This window comes from Schistocerca cancellata, chromosome 1 (assembly GCF_023864275.1).
Source record: "Schistocerca cancellata isolate TAMUIC-IGC-003103 chromosome 1, iqSchCanc2.1, whole genome shotgun sequence".
Taxonomy (NCBI): domain Eukaryota; kingdom Metazoa; phylum Arthropoda; class Insecta; order Orthoptera; family Acrididae; genus Schistocerca; species Schistocerca cancellata.
The window spans coordinates 210,420,643-210,434,214 of record NC_064626.1 but is presented as its reverse complement, the minus strand read 5'-3'; the positions used below and the strand labels follow the sequence as shown (position 1 = coordinate 210,434,214).

Genomic DNA, 13,572 nt, shown 5'->3' with positions numbered 1-13,572 from the left:
ACTTCTCACTCCACTAGAAAGAAGGGTGATATAGATGTCAGAATCTGTGGCGTTAAGAAACAGCTAAAATCGCTAAAATTACACAAGACTCCAGGTGCTGGAAGAGTACCTATCAGATACTACACAGAATTCGCTTCTGAGAAGGCTCTCATTTTAATCTTAATGTAGGGTGTAACTAATCTCACTTTACACAGTTTGACGACACGTTCCTTATACCAAAACAAGAAAAAAAGTACAGTAAATATGGGCTCTAAAATGCATATCTTGAGAGCTATGATCACTTGTTTATTTTCGAGACTGTGAAACACATCTCTTGTACACCAATCTCTTTGTTTTCCATATTTTGGTAAGGGGACAGTTTGGACCAAAACAAGATTAAAAGTCTAGTAAACATGGGTCCTAAAAGGCATACTGTCAGAGCTATGAGCACTTCCTCATCTTCTTTATTATGAAACACATCTCTTCTATTGAATTCAAAAAGTGCTCGTTGCGCTTAAGGTATGAATTTTAGAGCCCATGTTTACTGCACATTTTTTCTTATTTTGGTCTATACTACCTCCTCCCAAAATATGGAAAGCAAAGAGCTTGCAGTAGACGATATGTGTTTCATAGCAGTGTTGAAGATGATCAAGTGCTCGTGGCTCTTAAGGTATACATCTTAGAGCCCATGTTTACTAGCTAATTTTTTCTAGTTTTATGTAAGGCACCTGTTCCCACAGTCATTAAAGTGAATTTAGTTATAGGCTGTAAAGCGTAGTAGTGGTCACACAAATATTTAGTAAACAATCTCTTTCATTGACCGAATGTACACCACCAATTTTTTTAAATCCAGAATGTAATCTATGTGATGGTTTTGCTTCATGTTATGACACCCGGATTCTCCGACCTATTTACACTGAGGTGACAAAAGTCGTTTGCGATATGCATATATACAGATGGCGGTAGTATCGCGTACACAATGTGTAGAAGGAAAGTGCTTTGGCGGAGCTGTTATTTGCACTTGGGTGATTTACATGAAAAGGTTTCCGACGTGATTATGGCCGCACGACGGGAATTAACGGACTCAGATCTCGCAGTGGTGGTTGGAGCTAGGCGCAAAGGACTTCCCATTTCGTAAATTGTTAGGGAATTCAATATTCCGTCATCCACAGCGTCAAGAGTGTGCCGAGAATACCAAATTTCAGGCATTACCGCTCACCACGCACAACACAGTGGCCGGCGGCCTTCACTTAATGACCGAGAGCAGCGGTGATTGCGTAGAGTTGTCAGTGCTGACAGACAAGCAACACTGCGTGAAATAATCGCAGGAGTGAATGTGGGACGTACGACGAACGTATCCATTAGGCGATAACGGACGATGGCAGCAGACGACACAAGTGCTTTTGCTAACAGCACGACGTCGCTGGCAGCTCCTCTCCTGGGCTAGTGACAGTTTCCGCTGGACTCGAAACGACTGGAAAATCTTGGCCTGGACTGAAGTTGTCAGCAAAGCTCTGTGCAAACTGGCGGGGGCATCGTGATGGTATGGCCTGTGTTTACATGGAATGGACTGGGTCCTCTGGTCCAATTTACCGATCCTTGACTGGAAATGGTTATTCACGTACTTCGTGTTCTCAAACGTGGATGACAATCCGCCACGACACCGGGCCACAGTTGTTCGCGATTGATTTCAAGATCTTCTGGACAGTCTGAGCGAATGATTTGGCTACCCAGATCGTCCGTCATGAATCCCATCGAACACTTATGGGACATAATCGAGAAATCAGTTCGTGCACAAAGTCCTGCACCGGCAACACATTCGCAGTTATGGCCGGCTGTAGAGGCAAACAGTATGGCTCAGTATTTCGGCAGGGGACTTCCAATGACTTGAGTCCATGCCACGTCGAGCTGCTGCACTAGGAGGAATCCCAGAACAGTATAGCTTCTAGTTGCGAGCAACTGTGAAACTGCTTGTTACACACACACACACTCACAAACACAGTAAAGCGTCGGTTGTCCGAAGCAATTGGGGGACATGGGTGTTCGGAAAAATGGTTTGTTCGGATAATCGAACTGTACATGTTTATTTGCCAAAAAGAAGTACTGTACAGTTGAAACGTCCCCTTAGAAAAATTATACACGACTGTGCTTAAACTGACACAATATTTTTTAGCGCAACGCAATCTGACTTTCAGAAATCCCTACAAAAGAATGGCCCTGACTAACATTAACCTATACCTTTCACAAATCACTTACCTCACCAAAAATCTTCGTTACTCGAACTACTGCAATACAGCGAGCGCTACTACTGCCAGCTAAATAAAAGATTCAAGATACTGAAGGCACTAACTACTGATAGGCATAGTTAGCAAATGAAAGATTTTAATAGAGAACAAACAATGTATTTACCTTAACATTCATAATATATATAGCAGTTCATGCCATCCAGTATTACAAATTTCACAACTCCGCCATCTCTCTCCCCACATCCACCACTGCTGGCGGCTCACCTCTAACTGCGCAACGCTACGCGCTGTTCACATCCAGCTGCCGCTGCCCAACACTACAATGGCAGACAACAATGCAAACTAGACACAGACACAGCACAGCCAGTGATTTTCATACAGAGCGCTATGTGGCGTTACCAATAAAAAAAACCTATACAGTCTACTTACACAGTAAATTTATTCATAAAAACAGGCATCTCTTGTAGTATTACAAAGTAACATACAAAGGCAACTTCAGTAGGAATATGTAGTATGTGACACAGATTATAAAATTTGCTATGCTCGTCTTCTGTTTTTTTATATCCGTAATTGTCGACTTCCCCGCCTTGTACTCACTGGATAAAGTGGTTGTAGATTCACCTTCTTCTAACCTTTTAATAATCTCGTACTTGTCCTTCATAGAAAGGACAACACGTTTACGTTTAAGCATTTTGTATCGTCAAGTTCACTTCTTCACGCAGCAGCACAAAAGTGGTCGTAACAGAGAACAGCTGGTGACTGCACCGTGAGAAGCTCTTCTTGGGGGCGCGCAATCCTTCAAACTGCGCGGAGCGGCACGTTTCAACTCTAAGCTGGCTCAGCTGTTGCTGTGAACAGCTCTGATACTGCCAGTGCAACGCCGACAGAAGTGTGCTGATTGTTGAAAGGCAGCGACTGGCTAAGCAGGCATGGCTAGAGGACAAATGTAAGGATGTAGAAGCTTATCTCACTAGGGGTATGATAGATACTGCCTACAGGAAAATTAAAGAGACCTTTGGAGAAAAGAGAGCCACTTGTACGAATATCAAGAGCTCAGATGGAAACCCAGTTCTAAGCAAAGAAGGGAAAGCAGAAAGGTGGAAGGAGTATATAGAGCGACTATACAAGGGCGATGTACTTGAGGACAATATTATTGAAATGGAAGAGGATGTAGATGAAGATGAAATGGGGGATACGATACTGCGTGAAGAGTTTGACAAAGCACTGAAAGACCTGAGTCGAAACAAGGCCCCGGGAGTACACAACATTCCATTAGAACTATTGACGGCCTTGGGAGAGCCAGTCCTGACAAAACTCTACCATATGGTAAGCAAGATGTATAAGACAGGCAAAATACCAGACGTCAAGAAGAATATAATAATTCCAATTCTAAAGAAAGCAGGTGTTGACAGATGTGAAAATTACCGAACTATCAGTTTAATAAGTCACGGCTGCAAAATACTAACGCGTATTCTTTACAGACGAATGGAAACCCTTGTAGAAGCCGACCTCGGGGAAGATCAGTTTGGATTCCGTAGAAATGTTGGAACACGTGAAGCAATACTGACCCTACGACTTATCTTAGAAGAAAGATTAAGGAAAGGCAAACCTACGTTTCTAGCATTCGTAGACTTAGAGAAAGCTTTTGACAATGTTGACTGGAATACACTCATTCAAATTTTAAAGGTGGCAGGGGTAAAACACAGGGAGCGAAAGTCTATTTACAATTTGTACAGAACCCAGACGGCAGTTATAAGAGTCGAGGGGCATGAAAGGGAAGCAGTGGTTGGGAAGGGAGTGAGACAGGGTTGTAGCCTCTCCCCGATGTTATTCAATCTGTATATTGAGCAAGCAGTAAAGGAAACAAAAGAAAAATTTGTAGCAGATTCAGAAGGATGTAGGTTGCAGTAAGTACTGGGAGATTAAGAAGCTTGCCCAGGATAAAGTAGCATGGAGAGCTGCATCAAACCAGTCTCAGGACTGAAGACAACAACAACAACAACAACACATTGAGCAAGCAGTAAAGGAAACAAAAGAAAAATTTGGTGTAGGTATTATAACCAGGGAGAAGAAATAAAAACTTTGATGTTCGCCGATGACATTGTAATTCTGTCAGAGAAAGCAAAGGACTTGGAAGAGCAGTTGAACGGAAGTTGAAAGGAGCAGTTGAAAGGAGGATATAAGATGAACATCAACAAAAGCAAAACGAGGATAATGGAATGTAGTCGAATTAAGTCGGGTGATGCTGAGGGAATTAGATTAGGAAATAAGACACTTACAGTAGTAAAGGAGTTTTGCTATTTGGAGAGCAAAATAACTGATGATGGTCGAAGTAGAGAAGATATAAAATGTAGACTGGCAATGGCATGGAAAGCGTTTCTGAAGAAGAGAAATTTGTTAACATCGAATATAGATTTAAGTGGCAGGAAGTCGTTTCTGAAAGTATTTGTATGGAGTGTGGCCATGTATGGGAGTGGAACGTGGACGATAAATAGTTTAAACAAAAATAGAATAGAAGCTTTCAAAATGTGGTGCTACAGAAGAATGCTGAAGATTAGATGGGTAGATCACATAAATAATGAGGAGGTATTGAATAGAATTGGGGAGAAGAGAAGTTTGTGGCACAACTTGACTAGAAGAAGGGCTCAGTTGGTAGGACATGTTCTGAGGGATCAAGGGATCACAAATTTAGCACTGGAGGGCAGCGTGGAGGGTAAAAATCGTAGAGGGAGACCAAGAGATGAATACATTAAGCAGATTCAGAAGGGTGTAGGTTGCAGTAGGTACTGGGAGATGAAGGAGCTTGCACAGGATAGAGTAGCATGGAGAGCTGCATCAAACCAGTCTCAGGACTGAAGACCGCAACAACAACAACAGCGACTGGCAGCTTGGCCGGTCAGCAGCGCCTTGTGAAGGCCCCATTAGGAGCAATGTTCCGACAGCGGTGGCCCCGTCCGGCGACTACTGTGGGAAACTTGGTTTGGGAGTGATGGGGATGATGGACGGTAGGGTGGGAGAGTAACAGGTGCGAGCGAGTATACAGTTCGGTTAAGCGGTCGTTCGGTTGACCGACGTTCGGATAATCGACGCTCTACTGTCACTACTGGTCATTAAAATTACTATACCTCGAAGATGTGCTACAGACGCGAAATTTAACCGACAGGAGGAAGATACTGTGATATGCAAATCAGGGCATTCACACAAGGTTGCCGCCGGTGGCGACACCTACAACGTGCTGACATGAGGAAAGTTTCCAACCGATTTCTCAGACATAAACAGCAGTTGACCGGCGTTGCCTGGTAAAACGTTGTTGTGTTGCCTCGTGTAAGGAGGAGAAATGCGTACTATCACGTTTCCGACTTTGATAAAGGTCGGATTGTAGCCTGTCGCGATTGCGGTTTATCGGTTCGCGACATTGCTGCTCGCGTTGGTCGAGATCCAATGACTGTTAGCAGAATATTGAATCGGTGGGTTCAGGAGGGTAATACGGATCGCCGTGCTGGATCCCAACGGCCTCGCATCACTAACAGTCGAGATGAAAGGCATCTTATCCGCATGGCTGTAACGGATCGTGCAGCCACGTCTCGATCCCTGAGTCAACAGATGGGGACGTTTGCAAGACAACAACCATCTGCACGGACAGTTTGACGATGTTTGCATCAGCATGGACCATGGCTGCAGTTACCCTTGACGCTGCATCACCGACAGGAGCGCCTGCGATAGTGTACTCAACGAAGAACCTGGGTGCACGAATGGCAAAACGTCATTTTTTCGGATGAATCCAGGTTCTGTTTACAGCATCATGATGGTGGCATCCGTGTTTGGCGACATCGCGGTGAACGCACATTGGAAGCGTGTATTCGTCATCGCCATACTGGCGTATCATCCGGCGTGATGGTATGGGGCACCATTGGTTACAGGTCTCAGTCACCACTTTGAACAGTGGACGTTGCATTTCAGATGTGTTACGACCCGTGGCTCTAACCTTCAGTTGATCCCTGCGAAACCCTACATTTCAGCGGGATAATGGACGACCGCATGTTGCAGGTCCTGTATGGGCCTTTCTGGATACAGAAAATGTTCAGCTGCTGCCCTGGCCACCACATTTTCCAGATCTCTCACCAACCGAAAACGTCTGGTCAATGGTGGCCTAGCAACTGGCTCGTCACAATACGCCAGTCACTACTCTTGATGAACTGTGGTATCGTGTTGAAGCTGCAGGGGCCGCTGTACCTGTACACGCCATCCAAGCTCTGTTTGACTCAATGTCCAGGCGTATCAAGGCCGTTATTACGGCCACAGGTGGTTGTTCTGGGTACTGATTTCTCAGGATCTATGCACCCAAATTGCGTGAAAATGTAATCATATGTCAGTTCTAGTATAATATATTTGTCCAATGAATACCCGTTTATCATCTGCATTTCTTCTTGGTGTAGCAATTTTAATAACCAGTAGTGTACATAACGTGGAGCTGCAGTAAACCAGTCGTGGGAACGAAGGCCACAACAGCATACGAACTGCATATAAGCAATCTTCACACTTCTTCAAAACTTTCGCCTTAGTTTTTCTGTCACGCATTAACAGCAGCAAAGAATTTTTTTAAAAAATGTTTTACTTGCGTATTGTCAGTCTTTACACATATTTTCCTAATTGCCTAAAAGACGTTCTCTTAAAGTCTTCTGAACCTAATTTGTTTTTAAAAAAACTGACATCTTCCACGTAATTCAGTGTAATTGATAATTTTCACTTCAAATGTTGCGTGTGCCGCTGCGCCACTTTACATAAATAATGAAGTCGGTGTGGTTCTAGGGAGGTCGCACTTTGTGGTCGTTGTTACATCTATCCTTTCAGAGCCGGTTTCGTAACCACCAGCACAAAGAGGCGACCTTTTTTTTTTATCTGGAACGAGGAAAGCTTGCTGTAAGAGCTACATAGTAGCTTCCAGGAATAAGCACAACTCCACGCGCAGACTGCAAATGCATATATAGAAGCTCCCTGGCGCCTGAATGCCAGTTCAGCTGGATATGGCCATACTAGCAAGTGTCTCGGACGCGACTGCTTACCGAGAGAGCGCACACACCACCTAATCGGAAGCACGCTGTTGGCCAATACCACGCCAGCATGGCGGAAATGACCGCGCAACACAACATGTATGCATTCAAACAGTTTTATTACTATTTATGAACCTACTCCTCTTGTTGTTATCGTTGTCTTCTGTCTGGAAGCTGATTTGCTGCAGGTCGCCACCGCAGACTACTCTGTGCAAGCCTGTTCATATGTTCCTAACTGCTGCAACGCACATCCATCTATAAATCTGCCTACTGTAGACAAACCTTTGTTATTCTTTACAATTTTTACTCCCTCGTCCCAAATACGTTCCTCCATTATGGCCATCGCTCTGAATTTGTCCTGTCAGTCGAACCCATATTTTAGTAAAATAGTGGCCCTGTGCTCTTTTCTTCCTAATTCGATTCAGCACCTTTCCACTAGTTGTCCGACCTACCCGTTTAATCACCTTAATTATTTTGTAATATCACATTTGGAAAGCTTATATTCTCGTCCTGTCTCTATTGTATGTCATTCACGTTTCACTACCATACGAGGCTACACTCCAGATAAATTCTTTCACAAAAGACTTCTCAGCACTTAAATTTATATTAGGTGTTAATATATTTCCCATTTTCAGAATTCCTTTTCTTGTCATCGCCAGTCTGCATTTTATATCATTTTTACTTAAGCCATCGTCTGTTATTTGGTTGCCCAAACAGCAAAACTGATCAATTACTTTCAGTGTCTTATTCCCTAATCTAGTTCCTCAGTGTCACCAGGTCTGATTCCACTACATACCATTGCTTTCTGTTCGAATTCTTTGATGATCATCTTGTAGCCTCTTTTCAAAACACTAACCATTCCTCATATCTTCGTGGCGTATGCACTGTGCTATTAAATTTCGGGCGTGCAGTCGCATAAACCTTATTTCTTGTCATGATATTTCTGCAGTAAGTTACACTTTTTTGTGCATCTGTTGAGTGAGCCGACAAACTGAAACTACGAGCACACGAGCTTCAGTACTGGCAACTTTTAACTTCCACTTTAAGATGAAGTTTTAGCTCTTTGTGTTTTACCTTCATTCTTATTGCGTGGTTTTCGTCTATTCCTTACGTATAGCTATCACTTCTTGCAAAAAACTTGATGGAACCTACTGTTGTTATCTAAGTAACTTTATTTTATTTATGGAAATGAAATGATCGTATGGCATTGTTGGCCGGGTGCCCCAGTCGGGGATGTTCGGCCGCCGTATTGAAGTCCGTTTTAGTTCACGCCACTTCGGCGACTTGCGGGTCAATGATGATGAAAATGATGATGAAGGACACACAACACCCAGACCCCTGCCAGGAATCGAACCCAGGCCCCCTGGGTGGTAGGCGGTAACGCTACCGCTACGCTACGGAGACGGACATTTTATTTATTTACAGTAAAACTTCGTTAACACGAATCCGAAGGGACCGAAAAATCAGGAGTTCGTGATAAAAAAATTCATGTTAAGTGAAAAACACAGATTTTAATAAGTACAGGACTATTACAAATGATTGAAGCGATTTCAAAAATTCACTATAGCTCCATTCATTGACATATGGTCACGACACACTACAGATACGTAGAAAAACTGAAGCCGCACTTCAGGTTTCTGCCGTCAGAGCGCTCGAGAAGGCAGTGAGACAAAATGGCGACAGGAGCCGAGAAAGCGTATGTCGTGCTTGAAATGCACTCACGTCAGTCAGTCATAACAGTGCAACGACACTTCAGGACGAAGTTCAACAAAGATCCACCAACTGCTAACTCCATTCGGCGATGGTATGCGCAGTTTAAAGCTTCTGGATGCGTCTGTAAGGGGAAATCAAAGGGTCGGCCTGCAGTGAGCGAAGAAACGGTTGAACGCGTGCGGGCAAGTTTCACGCGTAGCCCTCGGAAAATTGGCTCATGCCACAACTGGAGACCGACAGCGCCGATTTCATCTTTCAACAGGATGGTGCCCCACCGCACTTCCATAATGATGTTCGGCATTTCTTAAACAGGAGATTGGAAAACCGATGGATCGGTCGTGGTGGAGATCATGATCAGCAATTCATGTCATGGTCTCCACGCTCTCCCGACTTAACTCCATGCGATTTCTTTCTGTGGGGTTATGTGAAAGATTCAGTGTTTAAACCTCCTCTACCAAGAAACGTGCCAGAACTACGAGCTCGCATCAACGATGCTTTCGAACTCATTGATGGGGACATGCTGCGCCGAGTGTGGGAGAAACTTGATTATCGGCTTGATGTCTGCCGAACCACTAAAGGGGCACATATCGAACATTTGTGAATGCCTAAAAAAAACTTTTTGAGTTTTTGTATGTGTGTGCAAAGCATTGTGAAAATATCTCAAATAATAAAGTTATTGTAGAGCTGTGAAATCGCTTCAATCATTTGTAATAACCCTGTATACATGTACAGCAGTACACTAATGTGTGACACACTACATTATTGGTCTAGCGGTTCTAGGCGCTCAGTCCGGAACCGCGCGACTGCTACGGTCGCAGGTTCGAATCCTGCCTCGGGCATGGATGTGTGTGATGTCCTTAGGTTAGTTAGGTTTAAGTAGTTCTAAGTTCTAGGGGACTGATGACCACAGATGTTAAGTCCCATAGTGCTCAGAGCCATTTGAACCACACTAAACCATCAATCACGCTATTGTAGACTTATAACACTATAAAGTGACTGTGAAATCGAAGTACTCACAAATTATGTACGTTATTTTCTTGGAAAAAAATCGATCATGGTTCGCTGACGTTCATGGGAACGATAATATTTTGTAATTTCACAACCAATTGTAATGATAGCGTCCGTAAACCCAGTAGTGACGTCGGATGTTGAAGCGAACCGCTCTGAACAGTCCAAGGCTGTAAACATATCCTGACGGGTTGGTGGAATGGTGTCTGTATTCTCTTCCTCTTCACTTTCTTCTGATGGCCATTATTGCACCTCGTTCACACATCCGATTCCACAGAAGCACGCCCGCATCTCGTGGTCGTGCGGTAGCGTTCTCGCTTCCCACGCCCGGGTTTCCGGGTTCGATTCCCGGCGAGGTCAGGGATTTTCTCTGCCTCGTGATGGCTGGGTGTTGTGTGCTGTCCTTAGGTTAGTTAGGTTTAAGTAGTTCTAAGTTCTAGGGGACTTATGACCACAGCAGTTGAGTCCCATAGTGCTCAGAGCCATTTGAACCACAGAAGCACATCATCATATACACTAATGAATTCTTCGAAACTAATCCCAGGGTTCGCAACGTCCTGCAGAACTGTCCAGTCATCAGGTGAAGTGGCATCTTCTAACTCGTGGACATCTTCAGTGTTGCTATGACTCCAAGCTCTGTTAAAGCACTTCCCTATATGATGTGGCGATACTGAGTTCCAGGCTGCGGCGATGGCTTTTATTGCGTCAAGCAGATTCCAATTTGCGGTTGCACTATTGTTTTCAGCAGCACGAATTGCAGCTCGTACAAGGCGCTTACGATAAGCTCTCTTTATGAGAGAGATTATGCCTTGGTCCAAAGGCTGAAGGCGGCTTGTATGTTGGATAGGTTCAGATCATGAACGTTATGGGCAGTACATCTGTCCAATGTAAGAAGATCATGTCTATTCTGAGCAAGCATTCGACTGTTGAAACGAAGAAGCCACTTGCGAAATTATGAGCCATCGATCCAAGCTTTCTTGTGGTGAGAGTAGATGCAAGGTAAAGCGTCTATATTTACGTTTTTAAAACAGCGTGGTTTCTCGGATTTACCGATAACCCAGGGACGAAACATCTCACTGCCGTCAGCATTACAGCATAGTACAACAGTCACACGTTGTTTGCTTCGTGCTTCACCGTGACACTTATCAAATGGTTCAAATGGCTCTGAGCACTATGCGACTTAACTTCTGAGGTCATCAGTCGCCTAGAACTTAGAACTAATTAAACCTAACTAACCTAAGGACATCACACACATCCATGCCCGAGGCAGGATTCGAACCTGCGACCGTAGCTGTCGCTCGGCTCCAGACTGTAGCGCCTAGAACCGCACGGCCACACCGGCCGGCGACACTTATCACCTTTTATCCCCAGGGCGTGATTTGGAAAAAGATTGTAGAAAAATCCAGTTTTATCCATGTTAAATACAGCACACGAGGCATACTTCTCCCTCACTCGGTTGAATTCATGCAACCAGCTGTTCACCCTTTCTTCATCAACTTTATTTGCTTCACCACAAATTTGTACAGATGAAATTAAATGTCTCTTTTGGAACCGATACAACCAACCAGCAGAACAACGGAAGTCTTCTATGCCCATATCTTTAGCAAAATCATTTGCTTTTGACTGAATCACAGAGCCAGTTAAAGGTATGTTAGATGCACGCATATGATTGAACCATTCTAGCAGTAACGTCTCGATGTCTTCATACTTGGCGGTACGAAGCCGTTTAGATTTGTTTCCAGAACCTGATGCCACAGCATTAATAATTTTTTCTCGATTCTTAATAATCGTAGATAAAGTAGATTTAGGTATTCCAAACTGCTCTGCAATTGTGTTTTCTTGGTACCACGGTCCACTTCATCTAGAATCTTAAACTTTAACAGTACATTTAGAGCTGTCTGTTTCCTGTTTGCCATTTTCGCGTGCTACGGTACCGGTTGTAACTGTAGTTTTTATTCAGTATTCCAACTCGATACGGCTACGACTAACAGAACACCTGTCAAATCTGGCACTGAGTACATTCCTAAATGCTGCTGCGCACATTATTGAATGTCTTACAATGTACAGCATACGCTGATTTTTGAGGTAATAATCGCGACTATTGACCCAAAATACGCTAACCGCGGGACTGCTACGGTCGCAGGTTCGAATCCTGCCTCAGGCATGGGTGTGTGTGATGTCCTTAGGTTAGTTAGGTTTAAGTAGTTCTAAGTTCTAGGGGACTTATGACCTAAGATGTTGAGTCCCATAGTGCTCAGAGCCATTTGAACCATTTTGAATACGCTAAAAACGAGCCAACAATAAGTATAATTAGCTTTGTAGCTACATTTCCTACATTCATTTCGGAAAAAAATTAGGCCTTAGAATACTCTAAGGTCGGAAGTTTGTGTTACAGTGAAATTTAATTACGCTAGGAACTGAAACAGAGTTCGTAATTCGCCTTAACCGATATTTGTGTTAACCGATTAAACATACCATAAGAACTAATGTATTCCTGGCGGGACCAATATTCTTTTAGCGTTAACCGCGAGTTCGTCTTATGCGAGTTCGCGCTAACGAGGTTATACTGTATTTATTTATTATCGTCACACCATATTACTTTCGAAGATGGTGTTGCGATCGTAGTGTGAGACGGTACACGCCTTTGTTGCCAAGGTTTCTGAAATGAATATTTGCAGAGCTAGCAGTGTGTTGATAGAACTTGCTTGCAGTTTCCTGATACCGTTCTTTCAATTGCGACACATCAGTCAATAGTCCCGAGGAAGATGTAGAGCTAGCCACTGAGTCCTGTTTGAATTCGTTGCAGCCGTCGGGTGTGTCGGCAGCATTGCCCCAAGCAACTCCTGCAATTCTCATATTTTTCTAGGCGTCTGCATCACTGGTGAAATTAGTTCATTGGCATCTTCGTCTCAGTGAAGTTAAAACTATAAGACTTATTAAGTTTAAAAGCGAAATCTAGATTACTAACATATGTGAGGTCATGTCTGTGTACATCTTGTCTTTGTGATAATGATTCATCTAACTTTAGTTTGCTTTTGGAATAAGGCATTTTTTTAGCGTACAGTGGTAATATAATTAATCTTGTAAATCACTAAGAAGGGTAGCCTATATGATCCAGTCAACTTTTCAATGTTCCTTTGATATATCTGATTGTTTTCTTTTGCCGCAGGAATACTGTTAGTGTACATGTGGTGTCACCGCCAGACACCACACTTGCTAGGTGGTAGCTTTTAAATCGGCCGCGGTCCGCTAGTATACGACGGACCCGCGTGTCGCCACTGTCAGTAATTGCAGACCGAGCGCCACCACACGGCAGGTCTAGAGAGACGTACTAGCACTCGCCCCAGTTGTACAGCCGACTTTGCAAGGAACGGTTCACTGACAACTACGCTCTCTTTTGCCGAGACGATAGTTAGCATAGCCTTCAGCTACATTTGCTACGACCTAGCAAGGCGCCGTATTCAATTGATGTTGAGATTCTATTAATGTATCATCAAGAGCGGTGTTTTACAAATGTGGATTAAAGTTAAGTATTCCAGAAGCTACGTACTTTTCTTTATAGCATTCATTACGTA

General features: G+C 43.7%; 1 protein-coding gene across 1 annotated transcript in view; it reads left to right on the top strand.

Moving 5' to 3' along the window:
* The first annotated feature begins 7,264 nt into the window (after nt 1-7,264).
* The window catches only part of LOC126164818 (uncharacterized), a 67,324-nt gene continuing 61,016 nt past the window's right edge, over nt 7,265-13,572 (top strand). Inside the window, exon 1 of the mRNA XM_049920274.1 lies at nt 7,265-7,375. Within this exon, the coding sequence (XP_049776231.1) occupies nt 7,347-7,375 (29 nt within the window). The 5' untranslated portion in view covers nt 7,265-7,346. The remainder of the gene's footprint in view (nt 7,376-13,572) is intronic.